The sequence below is a fragment of the Furipterus horrens genome, unplaced genomic scaffold (genome assembly GCF_987537825.1).
Source record: "Furipterus horrens unplaced genomic scaffold, mFurHor1.1.pri manual_scaffold_3, whole genome shotgun sequence".
NCBI lineage: Eukaryota > Metazoa > Chordata > Mammalia > Chiroptera > Furipteridae > Furipterus > Furipterus horrens.
In genome coordinates, this window is record NW_028327173.1 from 20,750,591 (window position 1) to 20,775,538 (window position 24,948).

Consider the following 24,948-nt stretch of genomic DNA (forward strand, 5'->3'; position numbering starts at 1 on the left):
TTCTGCCATCTGTCAGCAACAGATGGTTGAGTTCTTGGCCCACGGAAGAGACTCAACCCTTTATTCCTGAGAGATCTGTGCCCTGTGAAGTTCTCTCCTATAGAATTGCAGTGGTCTTCAAGTAACTTTGCTCACAGGATCTGTAGTAGGAACAGGATCCTTAGGGATACGGTTGAGTCTATCACTAAGCCTCCCTGCCCCTATGGTATGATAACAACTTATTTTCCCTTGATAGCCAGAACTTTAAACTCCTTAAATACCTCGATTTCTTTTTTGCTCTCTGTTTAGAGTCATGAAGTATTCAAAATGGCTGAGTGACAGTTTCAACTTCCAGTTTAGTGGGAAAATTGTGGCACTTGGTGGAGGCATTCCTCCTTTGGACACTAAAAGCTTTTAGCATTCCTCCCCTCCTTACAGTCATGAGGCTAAGAAACAAATAATTTTTGAGTGAGCCAAAAGGTTTTACTGTGAGAGGAGCCACTCTCCTACATGTAGCCCCTGGGTTCTTGAACCATGTAGTTTCTGGAAAGGAGAAACGGCACACAGGCTCAGTGCATTACTGCATCCTGTAGATGGCTTTTTATCTCACAAAGTGTTTAACGGAGGGTACCTTGTCTAGACCTTCAGTTGGCCTTTCCACCTTTCTAGAAGGCTGGCTAATGAAGCACATGGTAAGATGAGTGACTCCTGTGGGTGTCAGCTCAGTGTTTCACTTCTTTATTGTGACATGACTTCCATGATCAGAAACAATATTGTGTCTGGCTGAGGCATGTGAGGCAAATTCAAATCCAGAGTAAGTGCCCCTTCTAGTGAAACAAATTCCTGCCTGCATCCCAGCGGTCATGGTCCTATGTGATCAATTTGCCCCCAGAGTTGGCTGGTACCCCAAGGTATAATACCAGTTGAAGGGTTCAGGGCTGGTTGGTGCTGTGGGAAAACTGGGTGTCAGTCATGGTGGTTGCCAGCTTGGCTTTGGTGAGGGGGTGTCCTTGTTCTTTACTCCTGTTATCATCATCCTTTGTCCATTAACCCATTGAACATGTGGGAGCCCATGGTGAGCATTCATATGGCAAACCTGATATCTCATGATCTGGGACTATTCTAGGGAATCCATTTTCCCAAACCTCTCTGTTGTAAACTTCTAATCTTTAGCTCTGAGCTGCCTGTGAACTGGTATAGATCTTGCCCTCAGGCCATCTCTCCTTTTAGGCAAAGCAGACAATGAGATATACTGCTTACAGTTCTGCCTGTAATTAATTGACTTTTGTACTGGAGTAGAGTGAACCCCTAACCAAATATGACTTATGTCCTTGTATTAAAAAAAAAAAAAAAGGAAAATACGAACATAGAAATATACAGGGAAAATGCCTTGTGGACATGGAGATGGCCACCTACAAGCCAAGGAGAGAGGACTGGAACAGATCCTTCCTTCATAGCCCCCAGAAGGAACCAACACTACCAACACCTTGATTTTGGATTTCTAGCTTCCAGAATTGTAAGACAACAAATTTCTATTGTTTAAGTTACTGTGCGATACTTTATTACAGCAGCCCTAACAGACTAATAACAACCCCCCCCCCCCGTTAAAACTAAGTTCCCTGAGAGCAGTAACCTGGTTTATCTTGTTCACAGCCATCCCAGATCTTGCCTGTAGTATTACTTAGCAACTTGTACCGCTATTTAAGTGTTCCACTCGTATATATGAACCCGAAAGCCTTTCAAGGGAGATAAACAAAAGGTAGCTAGCATTAAATCAAAACCTGTTGAGTAAAAGGGACTCATGGACATGGACAATAGTGCAGTGATTGTGGGGAGGTTGGGGAGGGAGGGTATAAGGGGACTAAGTGGTAATGGGAAAATATACAATTAAGAAAAACCTGTTGAGTAGATTCAAGCATTTCACACATTTCCAGATTTTTTGCGGAGAGCGCACGGATGAGTTATAGCTCTTATTCTCCCGGTTGTATTAATATGCATGACGCGATTTTAGCTCTCCGGACAAAGAGATCAATACTTCGCAGGTCCCTCCAGTGGGACTCAGAAGACCTAAGGAAGCTCTAGCCTTTGGCAAGCGCTATTTTGCCTCATTTGGCATCTTGGTACTTGTAGTTTTGTCCACTATATCTTTCACCGAAAAACAAACGCTGAGACCACAACTCCCATCACCCTGCGAGCACTGGAGCCTTCAGAGCGCATCCTCTGAAGGGGGCGCCGGCGCCATTGACTAATCTGATGGTCGAAGGCCCGCCTTCCTGAGCCCAGGCGCACCCATGATTGGTCGGCAGCCCCGCCTCTCAACGGAGCGGGCGACAGGTGAATGAAAGGGGGGCGTGTCGGTGCCCGTAGCTTGGTGGCAGCGCTGCTGGGACCCCGTTGGAAGGTGAGAGCCGAGGAGCAGGTTCACGCTGCCGCTTTCATTGACTTGGGCAGGATCCAGGGCGCTCCGAAGGTCGGCCCTGGCCAGGGGACAGAGGGCAGGGAAGCCCCATCTCGGTCGGCCTCCTTCCAACCGCCCGGCCTTGGCGACTCCCGGGATCCCTTCAGCGAATGACCGTTCCCAAATCTTCCCTTAAGCGAGGAGAGGGGCGCCGTGAAGGCAGATGTCCCCACTTCCCTTGCATTGGGCTGTCCCCCCGCGTGGTCCACCCGGGTGGTTGGGGTGTGGGCTCCAGAAGGTGCGGGGGCGCGAGGCAGTGCCCGCCGTAGCGATGGTCACTTTGTCCGCAGAGGCCACGGGAGGGGCAAGGCCTCGTTTCCCTACCCTCGGGGGCCAAAGACAGAGTCCAGTAACCAGCCCCGGTCGTCTGGGTCCGGACCGGGGAGGACCCCCTTGTCTTGTGAAGAGTTTAGAAGGTAAACCAAAGGTGTAATTCACCGTTAATTTCTTTCTGTGGAAATGGAAACTTCTGTGTCCTTCCCCTCTACTCCATGTGTTGGGAAAAGGAGTGACTTCCCAACTTCTCTAATTGTGTCCTGGAGGGTTTGGGGAGTCAGGCTGGCATAGTGATTAAGTCAGGCTGGCATAACTCTGGAATCAAACCGACCTCGGTTGCAATCCTAGCTTTGGGCGTGTTATCTGTACATCTGAACTGCGATTTTCTCCTGTGAGAAAGAGGATGTAATGATTGTATCTACTGCACCGGGTTCTTGTGAGGTTAAAGTTAATTAACGTTTGTAAAGTACTTCGTACAGTGCTTCATGAGAAGTAGTTCTCAGTGAATGCTAACAATTGATGAGCAGGTTTTCATTATTCTCAGGTCAGTGAACCTGGAGGAGTCTTGTCAGAGTCAGTGGTTGGAACTTAAGGCTGCTTTTGGTTCCTGAAGCCAGTCTTGTGATCTGACTGGGTAGGAGTCCCTCATGGGAATGTGGGAGTTTATTGCAGGTGGTAGTGTTGACAGCTGCCCTCTCCTGGAGAACAGGCACTATAGAGTACTAGGTTCATTTTTGTATTCCTGCCATCTTCCTTGTGTCAGGCATTTTTGTACCTAGTAATTGTTGAATTGGAACTGTGGGAAGTTTGCCAGAGTGTGGATAAATGTACTTCTGAGAGCAGTATGCCCTAAGAGCTTTTCTGGAAGAAATAGTGGTTCTCATAATCTGTCCCAGGGATGCAGAGCACCAAAGGCAAGTAAGTTAATAGGAATAAATATTTTCACATTATATGCCAAATGTAGAATTAATGAAAGGTTTGAAGAATGGGGATAGACTTTTGCAAAGTCAGGAGATATTTACATGAGCCAATAGAGTTTAGAATATTTGCAGAGAGAAAGCCAAAGGAAATGGATTTTGGGTGCTACTGTTGAAAAGGAGCATCTTCCAGTGAAAAAAATGGAAGTGCCCTGGGAGGAGGCCCTGTAGATAAGACCATTCTACAAATTCAGAAGTATTGTGCCTACTTAGGTATTTATCTCTCTGGTTTCTCAACTACTTACCCCTTTGCCCCTCCTCCTTTGTTTTCTTTGTTAGAAAAGAAAAATAAAAGCAATACAGGTACATAGTGGAACATACTAACAGTACAGAGGTTGCAAAGGAAAAGGGAAGAAATCCCACCACACATTTCTTGCCCAGAGTCCTCTCTCTTCAAGGGTATCTGCTTGTATAACCTTCCAGAAAGAAATTTATGCATATACCAGCAAGAACATATACACAGATAGGATCATGCTGTATATTTTGTTTTGCATCATGCCTTTTTCTCTTTTACTATATCTTAGTGGCCTTTTTCATATAAACACAGTCAACTCTAGCTCATTAAAAACATGTTTGCCTGGTATTTCACTGTGTGATTGCACTTTATTGATTTAACTTCTTTGCTGTTTGTGGACATTCGACTGGTTTTATTTTTACTTTAGTACAAAAACAAACAAACAAACAAACAGCTGGTGCAATCTCTGACATCTCTGAATTAAAGTAATTTGATATATTTTTGAGAATATATCCAAAAGGGTAAACTTTTAGCAATGAAATTTCTGGGGCAAAAGATGTGTATATTTTAAGCTGGGATACATATTGCCACATTCCCCTCTAAAATGATGTCCAAAGTTACATTCCCATCCATTGTGGCTATCATCACATTTAAAAATATGATTCTACCAGTCTGATAGGTTTTCTCTGAGTTCTGAGGAAGAATACAATGTGGTATTTACATGTAGCATTTTCCTGTATCCTGTTTTTCTCTTACCATTTGATTGTCAAGGGCAGTAGCAGGAACTGCTGAGAAGGCTTAGCTGGAGCAGCTGAAAGAGGTAAGAATGGCAATGAAACAAAACCTTAGTCCTGTGAAAACTTTCAGGAGTAATTTATTTGGGAATAGTGGAATTTTCCAGATATCTGACAGTTCTCCTCCTTTCTGAACCAAATGTTAATTTTAACTATTTTAGATGAAAATTTCCAAAATTATGACATAACTTCCTTGAGTTTAAAATAATGTAAAAATATAAGTCTTCTTGATGACTTATGCCCATCTATAATAGCCCTGAGCTATAATTTAGTGATGTCCTTAGGCTATTTGGAGTATGTAGGAGCCCTTAATACTCTTAGCTAAATGGCCTCAGGCTGATATTTTGAAAAAATTCCTGGGTCTAGTTTTTTTAGACCAGTTTTACCCTTTCTTAGCTGTCAGTTCTCACTTTTAAGTTTGTCAATTTACTTGCTTATAGAGGCTCCTCTCCGATTCTCTGCCTAATTGGTTCTGTAGTTTCCAAACTTAATACATTACTTGTTATGCATATGTATAAAGCAGGTATATACTGCTCTTTAATCAGGTTTTTGTGGAAGGACCCTTTTAGGGGGTGGTGGAAGAGAGTGCCTGATTTCCAGTTTGGTAAGGAATTATACTCCATTTGTAGAAAGGAGGAGTGCTAAAGAGATATTAGCTATGGTTGGCAGCTCAAACTAAGCTTTTTGTGATTTCAGAAAAGGGAGATGGTGTACTTGGCTGTAGACACTTCTCTGAGCTCAGTGGGTCAGTAAGTAACAGGGGTATTGTTGGATGGCCCTGGTTTGTGTGATGGGAAAGATGGAGCAAAGAGCTTGCAAAAGAAGGTAACCCCTGCTTATATAATCTTCCAGAAAAAAATCATGCATATATCAGCAAAAACAAATACACAGATGGGGTTTTAGCAGAAGGATTTTGAATTTGATTTATACCTGTTCTACTTAGCAGTTGAGAAGAGTATTTTACTGTATTTAGCAAACCTACCTTGTCCAAAGCACTGTGCCTGGTGCTGTGGGGGACATCAAATGAAATCAGACAGGGATCCTACCTTCAAAGGGCTTATAGTCCACAGAGAGACAAGGGCCAGGACATAGAAATACAGAGGAGTAAACCAAGGGTAGTAGAGTCAATCAGTTAGGAGTCTCTCACCTGCAAGATACAGAAAACCCAACTCAACCCTGGCTGGACTGGCTCAGTTGGTTGGAGCATCAGGTCCATAATCAAAAGGTTGCTGGTTCGATTCCCAGTCAGGGCACATGCCCAGTTGCAGGATGCAACTGATGAATGTTTCACATTGATGTCTCTCTCTCTCTCTCTCCCACGCTCAAGTGAGAATAAAATAAATCTTAAAGAAAGGAAGAAAGTAAACAACTCAGACCAGCTAAGCAAAAAGGGAAAAGGAACTTAATTAGCTTCTGACACAGCAGAAGTTGGGGCTTAGATGGTGTCCCTGGGTCCATCTGTTGCTTCTGCCTGAGCTGGGCTGTCATCTTTGTTAGCCTTGCTCTCCTGGTGGTGGCAGCAGCATCCCTCATACCTTACCTGCCTGCAGAGCAGGAGGGCACTTTTTTGGAACTCCCAGTAAACATTTGATTGCTTTTCATTGGCTCTGACCAAGTTATGTGGCCATGTCGGAGCCAATCACCATGGTCAGATGGTAGAGCTTGGGTACTGCCTGGGTTGTATGCCAGGTCCCCAGTTAGGGGTGAGTGAGAGGCAAGCTATCGATGTTTCTCTCCCCCATGTGCCCCCTCTGTTCCCTTCTCTCTGAAAAAGAAATAAAATCTTAAAAAACTAAATAAATTAAAAAATTAAAAATAGACATCTTATTCGTAAGGTTGGGATTTGTGAATTAACTTTTAAAAATCTTGGCAGAGATACAGGCTACTCCAGAGCAGCAGCAGCTGGTGGAGAAATGGAGGTGCAATCCTATTATGCCAAGCTCTTGGGAGAGTTGAATGAACAGCGAAAGAGGGACTTTTTCTGTGACTGTAGCATCATTGTGGAAGGGCGGATCTTCAAGGCCCACAGGAACATTTTGTTTGCCAACAGCGGCTACTTCCGAGCCCTGCTCATTCACTATATCCAGGACAGCGGGCGGCACAGCACCGCCTCCTTGGACATTGTCACCTCCGATGCCTTTTCCACCATCTTAGATTTCCTCTATTCTGGGAAGTTGGATTTGTGTGGGGAGAACGTGATTGAAGTTATGTCAGCCGCCAGCTACCTGCAGATGAATGATGTGGTGAACTTCTGCAAGACATACATTAGGTCGTCCCTGGATATCTGCCGAAAGATGGAGAAGGAGGCTGCTGTGGCTGCAGCGGTGGCGGTGGCGGCGGCGGCAGCAGTTCATCAGGTTGACAGTGGAAGCCCCAGTTCCAGCAAGGAGGGGACCTCCTGTGATACGAAGAGTGTGGTCTCCTCTCCGGCTGAGGAAGAAGAGCATGTGAACTGCCCAAGAGAGTCCCCTTGTGGGGACTGCAGAGGCTGCCACCCCCTGGAGCTGGTGGTGAAAGACAGCCAGGGCAGTGGCTCAGCTGACAGTGACCTCTCTACTCTGCCCAAACAGATAGAGCCCAAGGTGGAGTTTGATGCTGATGAAGTGGAGGTGGAGGTTGGTGAGCAGCTACAGCAGTATGCTGCCCCGCTGAGCCTGGCCCACGTGGCGGAGGGTTTGCCCAGTGGCCAGGCCGTGGACTTGGCTTACAGTAACTACCATGTGAAGCAATTCTTGGAGGCCCTGCTGCGCAACAGTACAGTCCAGAGCAAAGATGATGTGGATCATCACTTTTCTCGGAGTTTGGAAGGAAGACCAGATGGTGTAGGAGGAGCCATGAGTTCCATGATGGATGTTCAGGCTGACTGGTATGGAGAGGACACAGGTGAGCTCCATTAGCATTCATCATCTCTGCTGGTCAGTTAAAACCTGCATCTAGGCCTTATGGTCTCTCACCATCATCACCGTCACTGCCACTACCTTCACCATTACCATCACCACCACTATCCCTACACTATTGCCACCACCATTACAACCAAAAGGTATTAATTGAGTGGAGCATTGTCTCTTCGTGTATGTGAGTAGTTTAACTCTATAACTAGAGTGTAAGCATGTTGAAGGCAGTACCTACTGTCTTCTACTAACCAGCCGTGGGACTTTGGTTAAATCATTAAATCTCTCTCAACTTGTTTTGTTCAGAAGATAATCATCCTTGTCTTTCCTTTTTCACAGGGTTGAGGACCAAATAAGAAGGTTTTTGTAATTTTTTCTCAGATATGATAATATGTTCTAGACAGGTAGGAAATTTATTCTTCTTTGTGTCAACCATGGTGCCTCACACAAAGACATTCGTTAACATGTCATGGTCGATGGTGTGATCTGTTTGAGAATATTAGAGTTCACATTTGGCTTCATGTGAGTAAATTTCTTATATCCTTTGGTAGCTTTTTGTTTGTTTGTTTTAAGAGAACTTGGTTGTGTCCCTGAACAGTTCTGAAAGATGAGTCAATGCTTCTTAACAGTGAGCTAATTGTGTTGTAAAATGTCTTGTGGGAGATAGAAATAGACTTGGCTGTCACCTTCCTGATGAAAGTACCCTTTAGCTTCCAGAACCTAAAGCCAAAAGAAATTAATGAATCAAATTCTTATACACCCTTCAATATGGTACAATGAGTATTTTAAATAATGGAGATCAGCTGCTTTTATTTACTACTAAATGGCTTTTTAATTTCATTTTTTTGAAGCAGAACTGTGTCTTTCTGCTTAAAATTAGACTTGAAAGACTTGAAAATGCTGTTTCTGGCCCTCAGAGACACTGTCTTAACGAACATTTAGAAGGTAGCGGCTGTTTTCAGTGAACACACTATGGGAACTGGTTGAAATCTCGTTTCTGTGTATATAATAGCTGTTCACAGACTGTGATCGCTCTTTCACATTCATCACGCCCATCAGTTTGGCAGAGGAAGTGTAGAGAAACCAAGACTCAAAAGGGTTTAGTGAATTTCCTAAGAAGGCAGGGCTGGTAAGTGGCACAGCTAAAACTGGAAACCTGGGATGGCTTCACTTTACTTATTAAACAGACTGAAGGAGCACAGTTGGATAGAGCATTTCAGTGCAATTATTTTATCTTTCAACACAACCTTCCTGAAAGCACAAGTATCAAGAAGTAATTCAGCTGTATGCTATCTTCATTTAAGTCTTGCTATCAGTTTGTAAAGTCAGGGCATTGTGGCAAGGCAGCCACCTGGCCCCTGGCCGTGCCTGGTGTCTGTCAGGTTTTGATTCCATTCACACAGCTCTAGGCTAAATTTATTCCAAGCGCTAAGGCACAGAATAGGACTGACTTGTTTGGTCATTTATTTATTTGGTCAAATATTTGAGTACCGTCTTAGTGAAGCTACAAAGATAAGTCAGACATGGATCCAGCCCTCGAAGAAAAGGCATGTACGTAATTGGTATCACATGGCTGAACAGTCCTATAGCTGGAAGACAGATGGAGGTGTGAGTCTCACAGTTGTCCAAAAGCAGAACTGGCTTCCTACTGGGTTGTCAGGGAGGCTATATGAATGTGTGATATCTGAGGGTAAGAAGAAGAGACAGGAAAAAATTGACTAGAGTCAGATTATGAAAAATTTTGAATGCTAAGAGATGAAATTTTTATCTGTAGGCCTGGAAGATTTGGGGTAGTTCCTGAGCTTGGGAGTGGGCTGGATCTGTGCTTCAGGGAGCTTAATTTTGCTTCAGCACAAGATGGTGTGCAGCTGGGAGACCGGGGCAGGGAGATGGTGAGGAGGCTGTTGCAGTAGTTCTGTATCCACGTCGATCATCCCAGCGTTCACAGACACTGTTAAAGCACAAGGTCCTACCATAATCTCTCCTCCCCCAACCTCCCAACCCCAGCTTTAGCACCTTCTATCACTTCCTGGGAAGTTCATTTACATTTGCTGCCTCCACTGTTTTACTTCCCACTGTTTCCTCAGCCCACTGCAGTTTGGCTTCTGACCCCTGCACACCACTGAAACCTCTGTCATGAGCTCAGCAGTATCATTAAGAGTGATTTTCAGGTGTTCTCTTGACCTCTCAGTAGTGGACTCTGACCTTTCTCTCCTTGAAAGTCTTTCTAACCCTGGCTTCTAACACCATGACCACCCCATTGCTGTTACCTCTGCTCATTCCTTTTCAGTCTCATCATGGGTGATTTAATGTCCAGCATTCCATCATTCACTTGCTTCTTCAACATCTTATCATTTCTGTTTGTTTGTTCATTCACTCAACAGATATTTATTGAGCACTTACTACATGCCAAGCATTGTTTATCACAGAGCAAAAGACAGTCCTTGATCTCATGAAGCTGACATTCTAGTGTAGGGAGACAGAAAATAAACACATAAGTAAATATAGAATATGAAGAAGAACTAAAGCAGAGGAAAGGTTGATAGAAAGTGAAGGGGACACTATTTTATTTAGTGTTCACAAGGGAGCCCTTTCTAACAAGTTGGTTTTTAGCAGGAACGCTAAAGCAGTCAAAGAGCTAAGTGTCCAGATGTCAGGGAGAACATTTGAGGCAGAGGGAAGAGCAAGGCACACAGGCCCAGGTATAGGATTGTTTTTGGTTAGTGAACCACCCCCTGGAACTGGTGGTGAAATACAGCCAGGGCAGTGGCTCAGCTGATAGTGACCTCTCTGTTCAGCCCAAACAGATAGAGTCCAAGGTGGAGTTTGATGCTGACGAAGTGGAGGTGGCGCTTGGTGTGGCTGTAGTAAAGTAATCAAGTCAGAAAGTTTTGGGGGATGAGGTCAGGGAGTTTAGGTGAGGATAGGCCAGGTAGGGTCTTGAAAGCCTTGAAAAGGCCTTAGGATATTACTCTGAGAAAGGAAGCCACTAGAGGGTCTCCGCTGGGAGTGATTTGAAACGATGTACAGTAAAATGATCCCTTTGGGTACTCTGTGCAGTAACCGCGTAAGTGCTCCTCTTGCTTCCTCCCTTGCTCTCTACCTATAGAATCCAGGGGAGCATAGACTCTAGGGGAGTAAGGGTGGAAGCAGGAGGATCACTTTGGAGGAAGTTACTGCAGTTACCCAGGTGAGAGATGTTCTCCTGGACTCAATGTGGTAGCAGGAGAGAGGAGGATAATTGATGATGGAAGAGGGAGGGACAATTAATAGAGCAAGGCGAGGTGGGATACTGTGTAGTAGTGGAGGGGATGGTCTGGCTTTGGAGGGAGGAAGGACAAGTCATTCATAGTAACAGGAGTGAAAGCAGATCATATGTGTTCATATGGGAGGTTGGTGGGTGGCTAGGAACCTGTAGAGGTTCTTTTCTGCGTGTTCCTCCTTTTCAGTTAAACAAGAAGCAAGGACAGAAGCTGAAAGTGAGGTGGCAGTAGGAAGCACTGCAGATTTGAGCAGAGGGAGAGTGTAAAATAGTCATTGAGAAGAGTGGGCGAGTAAGTGAACCAGGGACATTTTTAGGTTGCCTGGGCAGAACCAAGAGCTCTTTTGATATTAGTGGTTAGATGGTGATAGATGGATTTAAAGTGAGCCCAGAACACAGTTGTGTATTTTTCTTCAGTGATATTAATTTGCCTTATTTCAGATATGAAATAGGCAGTTATTTAACCAGAGTCTAGGTTTAACCAAGTGAAGACAGGTAGAGGGAGAGAGATCACCAAGGCAATTGAGGGTGTATGTGAAGGAGTGAGTTCACTGATGGATTTTATAGGCACTAAACTGGGGAAAGAGAGGAGTGAGGACTAAAGGAGGTGAAGGGCAGTAAAATGGCAGTGGAGTTCGTGGCTTGGAGGTTCCTGCAGATAAAGGACCCCCATGAGGTGAGTTGAAAAGATAAGAGACAGTGACTGGGAAATGGGGTATTTGAAGTGTAGGTTATGGAGCGAATATAGTTTAATGGCAATATCTAGGAACGGGGTCATGACTCTTATCCGTGACTGTACGTTAGAATGGAAAGGGTGCTTTTAAGATATGATCCTTGGGATGGGGATTGGACATCAGTATTTCTTTTTAAGTTTCCCAGGCTATTCTAATACATAAGCAGAGTTGAGAGCTCTTGGTCTAGGATTGGGTAGCTGAAATAGGGTGGAAGAGAACAAGGTCTTTGGAGGAAAAGAAGTCAAGAAACAGAGAGACCAGGGTGATGGAAGGGTTATTTTTGGTGTTCCCATGAATTATGCCAAGAGTTTTGTTTGAAGACAATGTGATCAAATCTCCAAGGAATGAGGAGGTGACCGAGGGGCAACTGGATGACTGTAATAATGAGAGGTAGCAGTGGTATCATCTGACAGTATGAGCTTCATACTGGTGTTTGAGGACGGCAGGAGGAACAGTGGACTGGAGATGACAGTGAGGCACAAGAGAGACCCTACCCACACCCAACGCAGGGTACAAGGGCTGTGGGTTAAGGGCAGTAGAGTGCTCAAGAGAGAGGCAGAGCTCAGGTAGAGCAACTGCTCCAATCTGCAGAGGTCTCTCAAAACTGTGTTCTCCCCTTCATTCCCTAAGCTCCAGACTTTTCTATCTCATCCTGAAGGGCATGGAGAGAGGGAATAAATCTCTGAATACTGCAATAAGGGTAACTCATTAAACTTGAAAGAAACGGTTTCTATACGTGTCACCTTAATAGTTGTATGAGCAAGGTAAACAAACAACAAAAAAGAGTTGGAAAAAGATTTAAGTGAATTCCTGGATATTTGGTAATTTCAGATATGAAGAGTTAATATGATTTCAAACCGTTGAGGTTTGCATCATAGCAAACCTCTCCTATACATGCTGGGAAGCCATTCTGAGGAGCTACTGTCAAAGCAGGATTCCCAGTCCAGAGGTCTGATCCGTCATCTCAATCTGGGCTGGTGGAATTCCCCAGCCCCAAATACCATCCATCAGAGGCAGTGCTGTTGCTGCTTACTGTATAGCTAAAGCAATCCATTTGGTTTCCCAGGTGATGTGCTGGTGGTCCCCATCAAGCTACACAAGTGTCCTTTCTGCCCTTACACTGCCAAACAGAAGGGCATCCTTAAGCGGCATATCCGCTCGCACACCGGTGAGCGGCCCTACCCCTGTGAGACCTGTGGCAAGAGGTTCACTCGACAGGAGCACCTGCGGAGCCATGCCCTGAGCGTAAGTGAGCTGGCAATTCTCTTGTGGTGTGAGTGTGGGGTGGCTTTTGACATTTGTCTAATGCAGCGATTTTTAACCAGTGCACCACAAAAATTATAGAACATGAAATACCTGACTATTTAGTCAGAGGCACCAACCTCTCTTCCCTCAGATTGTCAAATTAAAAAATGACAATAGCCAACACAACAATAGTCATCCAGTGTGAATGAATCACAAAACATCACCTTGGCCAGGTAGCTCATTTGGTTAGAGCATTGTCCTGATGTGCCAAGGTTGCAGGTTTCATCCCCGGTAGGGATACATACAAGAATCAGCGAATGAAAGCATAAGTGAAAAAACAAATAGAAGTTTCTGTCTCTCCCTCTCTCTCCCTTCCTCTCCGTCTCTAAAATCAATCAATAAAAACAAAAATTATACCTATTTTTTATCAGATAGGCAAAATATATTTTTTGGTGTGCCACAGAATTTTAGCAATTATTTTGTGTACTGTGAGATAAAAAAGTTTGAAAATTATTGGTCTCATGTAAGGGTTAGAAGGGTCTTTCACATCTTTGTCCACTGGGGTATTTTCAGAGAATTTTAAACATGTTTCAATTACTAAATTGAAGCTGTTTTGGTGGCACTTAGGGAAAGTTAAAACTTTTTAAAAAAAGATTTTATTTTTTGGAAAGAAGGAGAGAAACATCAAATGTGTGGTTACCTCTCATATGCTCCCAACTGGGGACCTGGACCACAACCCAGGCATGTGTCCTGACTGGGAATTGAACTGGCGACCCTTTGGTTTGCAGGATGGTGCTCAATCCACTGAGCCACACCAGCCAGGGTGAAAGTTAAAATTTTTATGGTAACAGACTACTTTTCTTAAGAAGACTCAAGATAGTTTAGATTCTTGGTCAGGTATGATTGTCATAGGCAAAGAACACTGGCGCTTGTTCAACAGGTGATTTTGAGTCTTTTCACCAGTGTGATGCTGAAGGTCAGCTGTATTTTCAGTTTCCCACCCAACCCCAGCATCCTGGGTGGGTGTCAGGGGCAGAGGTATGTAGGCACACCTCATTTTATTACACTTTGCTTTATTGCTCTTTGCAGATATTGTGTTTTTTACAAATTGAAGGTGTATAGCAACCCTGCATCCAGTAAGTCTACAGGTGCCATTTTCCAACAGCATTTGTTTACTTTGTTATATTTTGGTAATTCTCACAATTATTCAAACTTTTTTATTATTATTATATTGGTCACGGTGATCTGCGATCAGATGATGGTTAGCATTTTTTAAAAGAATTTATTTATTTATTTTTAGAGAGAAGGGAAGGGAAGGAGAAAGAGAGGGAGAGAAAGATCAATGTGTGAGAGAAACATCGTTTGCCTCCCACACTCCCCCAACTGGGGACCTGGCCCGCAACCCAGGCATGTGCTCTGGATGGGAATTGAACTGGTGACCTTTTGAATTGCCCACTGACGCTCAGTACACTAAGCCACACCAGCCAGGGTGGTTAGCATTTTTAAGCAATAGAGTATTTTAAATTAGTTTGTACATATTCTAGACATAGTGCTATTGCTCTCTTAATAGACTACAGTATCGTGTAAACATAATTTTTTAAACTATATTTTATTGATTATGCTGTTACATCTGCCCCAATTTCTTTTCCCTTTGCTCCCCTCTGCCCAGTACCCCGCTTCCCTCCAGCAATCCCACCGCCCTTAGTTCATGTCCATGCATCATGCATATAAGTTCTTTGGCTTCATCCTTTCCTATATTATTCTTAACTTCCCCCTGTCTATTTCGTACCTATGAATTATGTTTCTTAATCCCTGCACCATTTCCCCATTTCTCCCCCTCCCCCCTCCCAGCTGATAACCCTCCAAATGATCCCCATACCTATGATTCTGTTCCTATTCTGGTTGTTTGCTTAGTTTGTTTTTGTTTTTTGTTTTTAGATGCAGTTGTTGATAATTGTGAGAAATTTTAATGTCATTTTAATGTTCATAGTTTTGATCTTTTTTTATAAATAAGTCCCTTTAACATTTCATATAATAAGGGCTTTGTGATGATGAACTCCTTTAGCTTTACTTTGTCTGGGAAGAACTTTATCTGCTCTTCCATTCTAAATGATAGCTTTGCTGGATAGAGTAATCTTGGTTGTAGGTCTTTGCTTTTCATCACTTTGAATACTTCTTGCCAGTCCCTTCTTTTTTTTTTCTTTCAAGTATTTGTGTATTCATTTAATTGAAGTATTTTGTTCTTACTTGAAATTGGTTGAAATAATTGATCTTTTGCTTCTTCCTCCCCCTTTGTTTCATTTAAAACTTAGCTAACATGGTCCACAATGCAGGCTCATTTGGACTCTGGGTTGATTTTTGATTTTTTTTTTTTTTCATAGCATTCTTCATTGGATTTTCTGGTAGGTGATGTAGTTGTTTCATTGACAAGTTTATAGTTCTTCAGAGCAAAGTGCAGTTCAGTTGTTGCTTTCACAGATATTTCAGACTGTGAGCCATTTGCATTTTTTGTTGTGAACACATCCTGGGCTCAAGCAGAAGGAGGGCAGAGAGCACTAGAGACGTTTGGAGAGAATTTGGGGCGGTGGCTTTGAGGGGAGAACTAAGGGAGCAGCTGAACGGGTCCCAGTGCTGACTCATTCCCCATACTCTTGCCAGTCCCTTCTTGCCTGCAAAGTGTCTTTTGAGAAATCAGCTGATAGTCTTATAGGCACCCCTTTGTAGGTAACTCTCTGCTTTTCTCTTGCTGCTTTTAACATGTTGCATACCGGTGAATTTAAATGCCTTTTAGAAATGCCGAGAATTCTCGCCACCCATACACAATGTGTTAAGATTCTCTCTTTATCTTTCACCTTTGGAATTTTAATTATGATGTGTCCTGGTGTGGTCTGCTTTGTGTCTAGCTTCTTTGGGACCCTCTGCGCTTCCTGGACTTGTATGTCTATTTCCTTCACCAAATTTGGGAAATTTTCCTTCATTATTTTTTCACATAGGTTTTCAATTTCTTGCTCTTCCTCTTCTCCTTCTGGCACCCCTATGATTCAGATGTTGGCACATTTAAAGTTGTCCTAGAGGTTCCTAAGCCTCTCTTCATTTTTTTCCAATTCTTTTTTCTTCATTCAGTACTGATGACTGTTTATTTCTTCCTTATGTTCCAAATCATTGATTTGAACCCCAGCTTCCTTCCCGTCACCATTGGTTTCACGTGGATTTTCCTTTATTTCATTTGGCATAGCCTTCATTTCTTCCCTTATGCATTTTCCATATTTAAGCATATCTGTCAAGTCTGTGAGCATCGTTATCACCAGTGTTTTGAACTCTGCATCTGTTACGCTGTCTATCTCCTCATCACTCAGTTCTCCTACTGGATCTTTGATCTGCTCCCTCTTTTGGGCCATACATCTCTGTCTCAACTTGATAGGCTCCTGTGTTTTCCTCTGTGTCTTCAATAGAGCTGTTATGTTGTAAGGCACGGAGCCTTAGGTATTTGTCAATGTGGGGCAACCCATTTCACCACATTGCGGTGCTGTATGTGAGAAGGGTTCATAGAGGGAACAATGCTACTTGCTCAGCACTTATCCCTTTTTCAGGCACTTCTCCCACTTCCCATACGGGACTAGCGCCTTTCTAACTGTTGCCCTAGTTGTGGTTCCCAGAGTGGGTGGGTCTACAGACATTGTTGGGCTGGGGGTGGGCCTCTAAACAATTGGACTCTTCTGAGAGACTGGCAGTTTCTTCCTCCATCCCAACCCCCACTGGTTTTCACAGTCAGAAGCAATGTGGCTTTATTTTCCCTGGCGCTGGAGCTGTGAGCTGCACCATCTGGTCTGGGGCTGGGATCTCCCCCCAGGTCTCTCTCCCTACTTTTATAATGTGTGACTGTGGTTTCTGCTAGCCAGCTACAGCCACTGCCTTGCCAATGCCACCGCTGCAACACCATGTCCTCTCTGCCCCTTCTACCTGTCTGGATGAGTATTACTTCTTTATATCTTTGTTGGAGTTCCATGCAGTTCAATTTTTTTGTAGTTCTGGTTGTTTGGTGTTTTGTTTTGTTTTAATTTGAAGTAGTTGTATTCCTTCTTAGTGGTGGAGGGAGATGCAGCATGTCTACCTATGCCTCCATCTTGGCCAGAAGCTAAACATAATTTTTATATGCATTGGGAAACCAGAAAATTTGTTGGACTCACTGTATTATGCCATTCACTTTATTGCCATGTTCTGGAACTGAACCCACAGTATCTCCAAGTTATACATGTATTGCCATTTATAATGCTCTCTGTGGCAGCTGAGAGGACCCCATGCCAAGGGAACCTCCGCTCCCACTGGCTGTCCCCTAGGATTCTGTCTCCCATGTAAGTGGATGATTCCTAGCAGCTAAAAAGCACTCAGACAATTTAGAAAGACATTGCATTTAAGATCATCTTTGAGCAACGAAATTTGTCTTTGGAAAATTCAACCTAAAAATGATTTGGACTTCAAAGGATGCTATCAAGAATGTGAAAAAACAACCTAGAGAGTGGGAGAAAATATCTGTGAATCGTTCATCTGATAAGGGTCTAGTATCCAGAATATATGAAGAACTGTTACTAGTCAACAATAAAAAGAAAAATAACTTAATTAGGCAATGGATTTGAATAGACATTTCCCCAAAGAAGATATACAAATGGCCAATAAGCATATGAAAAGATGCTCAACATCATTAGTCATTAATAAAGTGCAAATCAAAGTCACAATGAGATACCACTTCACACCCACAAGCATGACTATCATCAAAAAATAGATAATAGCAAAGTGTTGGCAAGGACGTGGAGAAACTGGAGCTCTTATACGTTACTGGTGGGAATGTAAATTGGTGCAGCTACTATGAAAAATAGTTTGGTGGTTTCTCAAAAAGTTAAGCATAAAGTTACTATAGGACTAAACAATTCTACTTCTAGGTCTATAACCAAGAGAACTGAAAGCATAACATTCACACAAAAACTTGCACACTAATATTCATAGTAACATTATTCATAATAGTAAACAAGTGGAAACAACCCAAATATCCATCAACTGATGAATGAACAAACAAAAGGTGCATCTGTACAATGAATGTAATTCAGCCATGAAATGGAATGAACTTCTGATACATATTACAAAGAACCTTGAAAACATGCTAAGTGAAAAAAGCCAGTCACAAAGGACCACATATTGTATGATTCCATTTATGTGAAATGTACAAAATGGGCAGACCCATGGAGATAGAGAATAAGTTACCAGGGTCTGGAGAACGTGGGAGTGGGAGAGGGATATCTTTTAACGGGCACAGAGTTTTTTATGAAGCAATGAAAATATTGTGGAGTTAGACAGTGGTGATGGTTGCACAACCTTGTGAATATACTAAAAACCACTGAATTGTACACTTTATTTTTATTTTTTTTGAATTGTACACTTTAAAAGGATACATTTTATGGTATGAATGGAAAGAATCCAGATTTAAGATAGATACAAGGTTACTGCCTCTGTTGTCAGTGCTGGTTGGTCCCAGCACACTTGTCTGAGAATGGCTTCCTCCCAAGGGCTTAGATTTTTGCTTGTCTTTTTTTTTTTTTTTTTTCCAATTTATATCTACAGTCTCTCTTGGCAGCAGTAGGTCCGTGGATGCCTCTAAGATGTTTTATTAGTTGGACTCCATAATCCCTCTCTTCCATATTATATAAGCCCTGTCAAGCTGAAGGGTCATAAGATACACACTCAGCTTGGCTCAAGTGTTGGGGGTTTAGTATAGGAAGCCCAAGAAACCACAGGGGCATTGGTTAGAATGTAATGGCAGCTCCAGCACCTTGGGTATCATGTTGTTGGCCCTTCTTCTGCATCAGCCTTTCTCTGGGTCTGTCACTCATATGTATCCTGCATTCAGAGCTCTCTAAAAAGAGAGGCTCTGCCTGGTTTTCAGAGCCCCTATTGGCTGGAATTTCTGAAGAGAGCGCATGTTTGAAAAATAGTTCCATATACAGGGGGGATCCCCTGGGACTGTGTGGGGTAGGAAATCAAAAAAGTCAAGGGTGAAGCATCTCCTGGCATGCTGGAGAATACACTGTCTAGCAAATCTGCTGCCCTAATAACTCAATAATCCAAGGTACGTAAGAAGCCATGCCTAAAATCCTAATCAGTTCACTGAGTGCCCTTTATATGCCTGGCACTAGGGATATAGTAACTAGTGTGACAGAGGACATGAATGAGGACAGCCCCTGCCCTCTTGGAGCTTACATTTTTGTGAATTTTACCAACAATTTGTTAGAAATACTGTAGTCTACCTTTACCCACAATTTAACTTTCTACAGTTTCAGTTTCCTATAGTCAACTGAGGTCCAAAATATTAAATGGAAAGTTCCATAAATAAACAATTCATAAGTTTTAAGTTGTGTGCTCTTCTGTGTAGTGTGATGAAATCTCACACATCCTGCTCCATCCAACCCAGGATGCGAAGCATCTCTCTGGTGGTGTCTCCACTGCAGTATGTGCTTCCCGACCATTAATCACTTAGTAGCCGGACTTCTGGCCAAGATGGAGACGTAGACAGGCATGCTGCATCTCCCTCCACAACTAAGAAGGAATACAACTATCTCAAAACTAGAAACAACCAGAAGTTCCAGAAAATCAAACTACATGGAAGTCCAGCAAACAAGAGAAGGAAACCAGGGTTAAAATCAATGATTTGGAACATAAGGAAGAAGAAAACAGTCAACCAGTGCAGAATGAGGAAGCAAGAATTGAAAAAAATGAGGAAAACTTCCCAAATTTTGCAAAGGAGATGGACATACAGGTCTTGGAAGCTTGGAGGTTCCTGGACGAGCTAGACCCAGAGGGGACCACACTGGGATGCATCATGATTGAGATGCCAAAGGTGTGAGATAAAGACAGAGTTCTGGGGGCAGCAAGAGAGAGGCAGAGATATGCCTACAGGGAGGTGCCTATAGGACAATCAGCTGATTTCTCAGAAGACACTTTGCAGGCAGGAAGGGACTGGAAAGCAGTATTCAATGTGATGAAAAGCAACCTACAACCAAGATTACTCTATCCAGCAACGATATCATCTGGAATGGAAGGGCAGTTGAAGTGCTTTCCACATAAGGTGACACTAAAGGAGTTCATCATCACCAAGCCATTATTATATGAAATATCAAAGTGACTTACTTAAGAAAAAGAAGAAAACTATGAACACTAAAAATGACAACAAACTCAACTATCAACAACTGAATCTACAAAATAAAAACAAAACCCAGCTAAGCAAACCAGAATAGGAACAGAATCATAGGTATGGGGATCATTTGGAGGGTTATCAGCTGGGAGGGGGGAGGGGGAGAAGTGGGGAAATGGTGCAGGGATTAAAAAGCATAATCGGTTGATACAAAATAGACAGGGGGAAGTTAAGAATAATATAGGAAAGGGTGAAGCCAAAGAACTTATATGCATGACCCATGGACATGAACTAAGGGGGGCGGGATTGCTGGAGGGAAGTGGGGTATTGGGCAGAGGGCAGCAAAGGGGAAAAAATTGGAACCACTGTAACAACATAATCAATAAAATATACTTTAAAAAAATCACTTAGTAGCCTCCCTGGTTATCAGGCTGACTGTTGTGGTATCGCAGTGTTTGTGTTCATGCAAGCCTTATTTTACTTAATAATGGCCTAGAACACAAGAGGAGTGATACTAGCAATTTGAGTATGCCATAAATTGCTTCTTTTAAGTGAAAAGGTATGAATGTATAGGATAAAACATAGTATATGAGTCCAGAAGGTATCCAGCTATATAATATGAAAAATAGAGACATTTATTGAAGAAGATATAAGATACAAGAAACATTGTACATGGGACAATAACACCTCAATCCCTGTCAAAGTAGGCAGCTTAGGACTCACACAGTTCTTCCAATAACCATCAGCTGCCCCACTGTATTTTCCTGAATTGCAACAGTCTGAAATCTCTTCACTTTCAAAGGTGATTTTAGTTTTGGGAAAAGCCAGAACTCACAGAGTGCCAAATCTGGGCTGTAGAGGGGCTGAGTCACCTGGGTGGTTTGATGTTTCACCAAAAAACTCTACATGAGACATGAGTGGATGCATTGTTGTGATGAAGCGGCCAATCACCAGTTGCCTGTAGTTGCGGCCTTCTGAATCATTGAGTAATTTCCGCGGAGGAATGTTCAAGCTTGATGCAAAATATGATGCAGATTCATCACTAATTTTGTTTGCTTAGTTTGCTTTTTAGATTCACTTATTGATAGTTGTGAATTTGTTGTCATTTTAGTGTTCATAATTTGATCTTCTTTTTCTTAAATAAGTCCCTTTAACATTACATATAATAATGGTTTGGTGATGATGAGCTCCTTTAGTTTTTTCTTGTCTGGAAAGCTGTTTATCTGCCATTCCATTCTAAATGATATCTTTGCTGGGTAGAGCAATCTTGGCTGTAGGTCCTTGCTTTTCATGACTTTGAATATTTTTTGCCAATCCTTTCTTGCCTGCAAAGTTTCTTTCGAGAAATCAGCTGGAAGTCTGATGGGAACTCCCCTATAGGTAACTAACTTCTCTCTTGCTGCTTTTAAGATACTCTCTTTATCTTTAACCCTTGGCATTTTAATTATGATGATTCTTGGTGTGGGCCTCTTTGCATTCATTTTGTTTGGGACTCTCTGTGCTTCCTAAACTTGCATGTCTATTTTCTTCACCAAATTAGGGAAGTTTTCTTTCATTATTTTTTCAAATAGGTTTCCAATTTTTTGCTCTTTCTCTTCTCCTTCTGGCATCCCTGTTATACGAATGTTGTACTTCTTGAAATTGTCCCAGACGCTGCTTATACTACCCTCATATTTTTGTATTATTTTTTCTTCTTCTTGTCTGATTGGTTGTTTTTTGCTTTCTTATGTTCCATATCGATTTGAATCTCAGCTTCGTCCCTCTACTGTTGTTTCCCTGTAGATTGTTCATTTCAGTTAGTGTATCCTTTGTTTCTGACTGGATCTTTTTTATGCTGCTGAGGTCCTCACTAAGTTCCTTGAGCATCCTTATAACCAGTGTTTTGAACTGTGCATCTGATAGATTGCTTACCTCCATTTCATTTAGCTCTTTTTCTGTTTTGATCTGTTCTTTCATTTGGGCCATGTTTCTTTGTCTCCTTGTTTTGGCAGCCTCCCTGTGTTTCTGTATATTAGGTAGAGCTGCTTTGACTCCGTGTCTTGGAAGTGTGTTCTAATGTAGTAGGTGTCCTGTAGGGTGCAGTGGCACAGCCTCTCCTATCTCTGAAGGTGGATACTAAAGGTGTGCCCTTCGTGTGGACTGAGTACACCCTCCTCTTGTAGTTGAGTCTTGGTTGCTGTTGGCAGATCAATGGGAGGGATTTAGCCAGTCCAGTCAGCTGCAGGGATTGGCTGTGACCACTTACCACCAACCTCTGCCCTCTGTGGAGGATCAGCTGTGCGGGGGCAGGGTCGTGGTGCTCCAATGTGGTCTGTTGCTATCCACTAGATGCACTGACACTGGGGTTCCCAGGTGGTGCAGGCCAAGTTCAGCCCCCACCTATGTTTTGCCCAGGGCCACCCTGCTTGAACTATAAAGCAATCTGAGATGGCTGCTACTTGTGCTGGGCTTGAAGATTCCCAGGCGAAGCCAAGCTGTGAATGTAAGCTGGCTGTTGCTAGTGCCAGGCCTGGAGCTTGCTGGGGCTGGCTATTGCTTGTTTGATAGAATTTAGGAAGTTGTGAAGCATGGGCCAAGACCAGTCATTCATATGGAAAAGCAGCTTTGGTGGGCAGGTAACTTGGGTGGGCTGGAGTCTCTGGGGATCTTCAAGGCAGGTCAAACAGTGTTAGCCAGGTTGATGGAGTTTCAGATGTGGCACCAGCTTGATGGCTCTGTGTGGGTAGGGTTTAAAAAAGAGACAATAGCTTCTGCTCACCATGATGCCAGACACTTCAGTTTCTTTCTGTATACTGCTGATGCCTTTCAAGCTGCTACCCTGGTGCTGGAGCGTAGAGGGAGGGAGTCTGAGTAGATGAGTCCATGTATGGGTTCTTTAAGATTAATTGCTTGGGACTCCAGCAATTTCTTCCACTGACTCAATCTCCACTTCTTCTTTGCAGCCAGAAGTTGTGGGGACTTACCCTCCTGGTATTGGAACCCTGGGCTGGGGGACCTGATGTGGGGCTGGGACTCCTCACTCTTGAGATATCCCTCCTGAATTTTTACTCACCACATGTGGGTGAGGGACCAGCCCATTCTGCATCTGTATGGATGTGGTTTCTTTAATTCCGTAGTTGTCAGACTTCCATTCAACTTGATTTCTTACAGTTTTGAGTGATGATTGTTCTCTATTGTAGTTGTAATTTTGATGTGGTTGTGTGAAGAGGTGAGTTATGTCTGCCTGTGCTGCCATCTTGACCAAAATTTCCCTCGCTCAGTCATTTTGAATGCGACAGCCACACAGTACACATGTTCACGGAACTGTGTCTACCACCCCCACTGACTAGTACAGTGAAGTCTTCATTGTTTACACATGTACATTCCAGCCCACTCTCCTTGGCTGTCAGGTTACATCAATGTCACTTAAACCATTCTCATTATATTAAGAGTGGTTAGACTTTTTCTGGATGGACGTTGTATATATGGTTCAGTACTATCTGTGGTTTCAGGAGTCCATGGAGAGTCTTGGAACATATTCCCTGCAGATAATGGGGGACTGCTGTACAATCAAGGAAGAAGTATAAGCAAGACTATATAGCTGGGGACCTAACCTGACCTGGAGCAGCAGAGAAGGCTTTCTTGAAAGGCATTAATAAGGGGGAGAGGTTGGCAATGGGGAGGAGGGCACTTCCCAGGGATGTCCACTGGCCCCGAGGTGGAAAGGGCCGTGGTGAGACTAAGGCTGCGAAAGATGGAATAAGGGGAAGACTGGTGAGAAATGAGGCTAGAGGGTCAACCGGGGGCCACATCTCATGGGTATTTCTGTGACATTTACTGTGTCTACTTGTAATTTTAGGTCCACAGATCCAACCGTCCAATCATCTGCAAGGGCTGCCGAAGAACCTTCACAAGTCACCTGTCACAGGGGCTGAGGCGCTTTGGGCTGTGTGACAGCTGCACCTGCGTTACAGACACACATGATGATGAGGACGATTTGATGCCCATCAACCTCAGCCTGGTGGAGGCTTCATCTGAAAGCCAAGAAAAGAGTGACACAGACAATGACTGGCCAATCTATGTGGAGTCTGGTGAGGAAAACGACCCTGCTGGAGATGATTCTGAGGACAGACCACTAATTCGGCCCAACCGAACAGATCAAGAGATACTCATGTAGCAGTAAATTGGTGGGGAAGAGGTTTTAGAATTTGTTATTGCTCATTCTGTGGATGAAAACCACCGTTTGTCCAATTTTGTGGAACTCTGTGAGGAACATTTTTTTCACTGTCAATATATTCGCATTTTTGTTAGACTACATAGAAGAGGTTGGATTTTGTGACTCAAAGGACTAATGACTTTTTAGTACGGTGCCCTTGGTTTGCTGATGGCTTTACTGTCCTTAATTCTGAGTGAATCAGAGCTGGCCCTCAGTCTCCCCATTTTTCTGATTGTGCATCCAGACTCTGGTTAGGAGAAGGAGAAGAAAATGTCCATGCTTGTTTTTATATTGTCTCAATCTTCTGCATTCCTTTGTCATCATCCTCTTTTCTCTGGAAAGCTGGGCAAGAATATATTAAGTTTTGAGATCCATCTTACCTCTACCTAACTTCACCTAATGAGTTCCATATTCTAATTTTCTGAAGTATTTAAGAGAAAGCTTTATTGACATAAGGCAGGCAGGGCTGCCTTATACATGATTGTAAAAGGTTCTGTCTAAATCTAAGACTGTAATTTTAAAAGCTGGGGGTATTTACATGCAGACAGGCATGGAAATGAGCTATAAGCCTCCTCATGGCACTTTGACTTGCCCCATTGAATTAAATTTTAAGTTAGTTCTGGTAATGGACTGTGGGAGCCCGGGTCTGGATGGTTTTCCTGCTTAGTTTGGTGTTTGACGATTCTATATGCACCACAAACCTGCTTTATGATCATAAAACA

At 43.1% G+C, this 24,948-nt stretch overlaps 1 protein-coding gene across 1 annotated transcript; it reads left to right on the forward strand.

Annotated features, from left to right (window-relative positions):
- Positions 1 to 2,317: 2,317 nt before the first annotated feature.
- Positions 2,318 to 24,608, forward strand: ZBTB8B (zinc finger and BTB domain containing 8B). Its single transcript, XM_090271532.1, has 4 exons — positions 2,318 to 2,370; positions 6,584 to 7,602; positions 12,673 to 12,851; positions 23,870 to 24,608. The coding sequence occupies exons 1-4, from the start codon at positions 2,318 to 2,320 to the stop codon at positions 24,185 to 24,187; spliced, it is 1,569 nt and encodes a 522-aa protein (XP_090127658.1). The 3' UTR covers positions 24,188 to 24,608.
- Positions 24,609 to 24,948: the final 340 nt, after the last annotated feature.

Excerpts from the sequence above, each read along its gene's own strand:
- ZBTB8B (XM_090271532.1), top strand. The coding sequence starts at position 2,318 with ATGAAAGGGGGGCGTGTCGGTGCCCGTAGCTTGGTGGCAGCGCTGCTG. Across the intron at positions 2,371-6,583 it reads GTGGCAGCGCTGCTGGGACC|TCTTGGCAGAGATACAGGCT; the intron begins CCGTTGGAAGGT and ends AACTTTTAAAAA. Across the intron at positions 7,603-12,672 it reads CTGGTATGGAGAGGACACAG|GTGATGTGCTGGTGGTCCCC; the intron begins GTGAGCTCCATT and ends TTGGTTTCCCAG.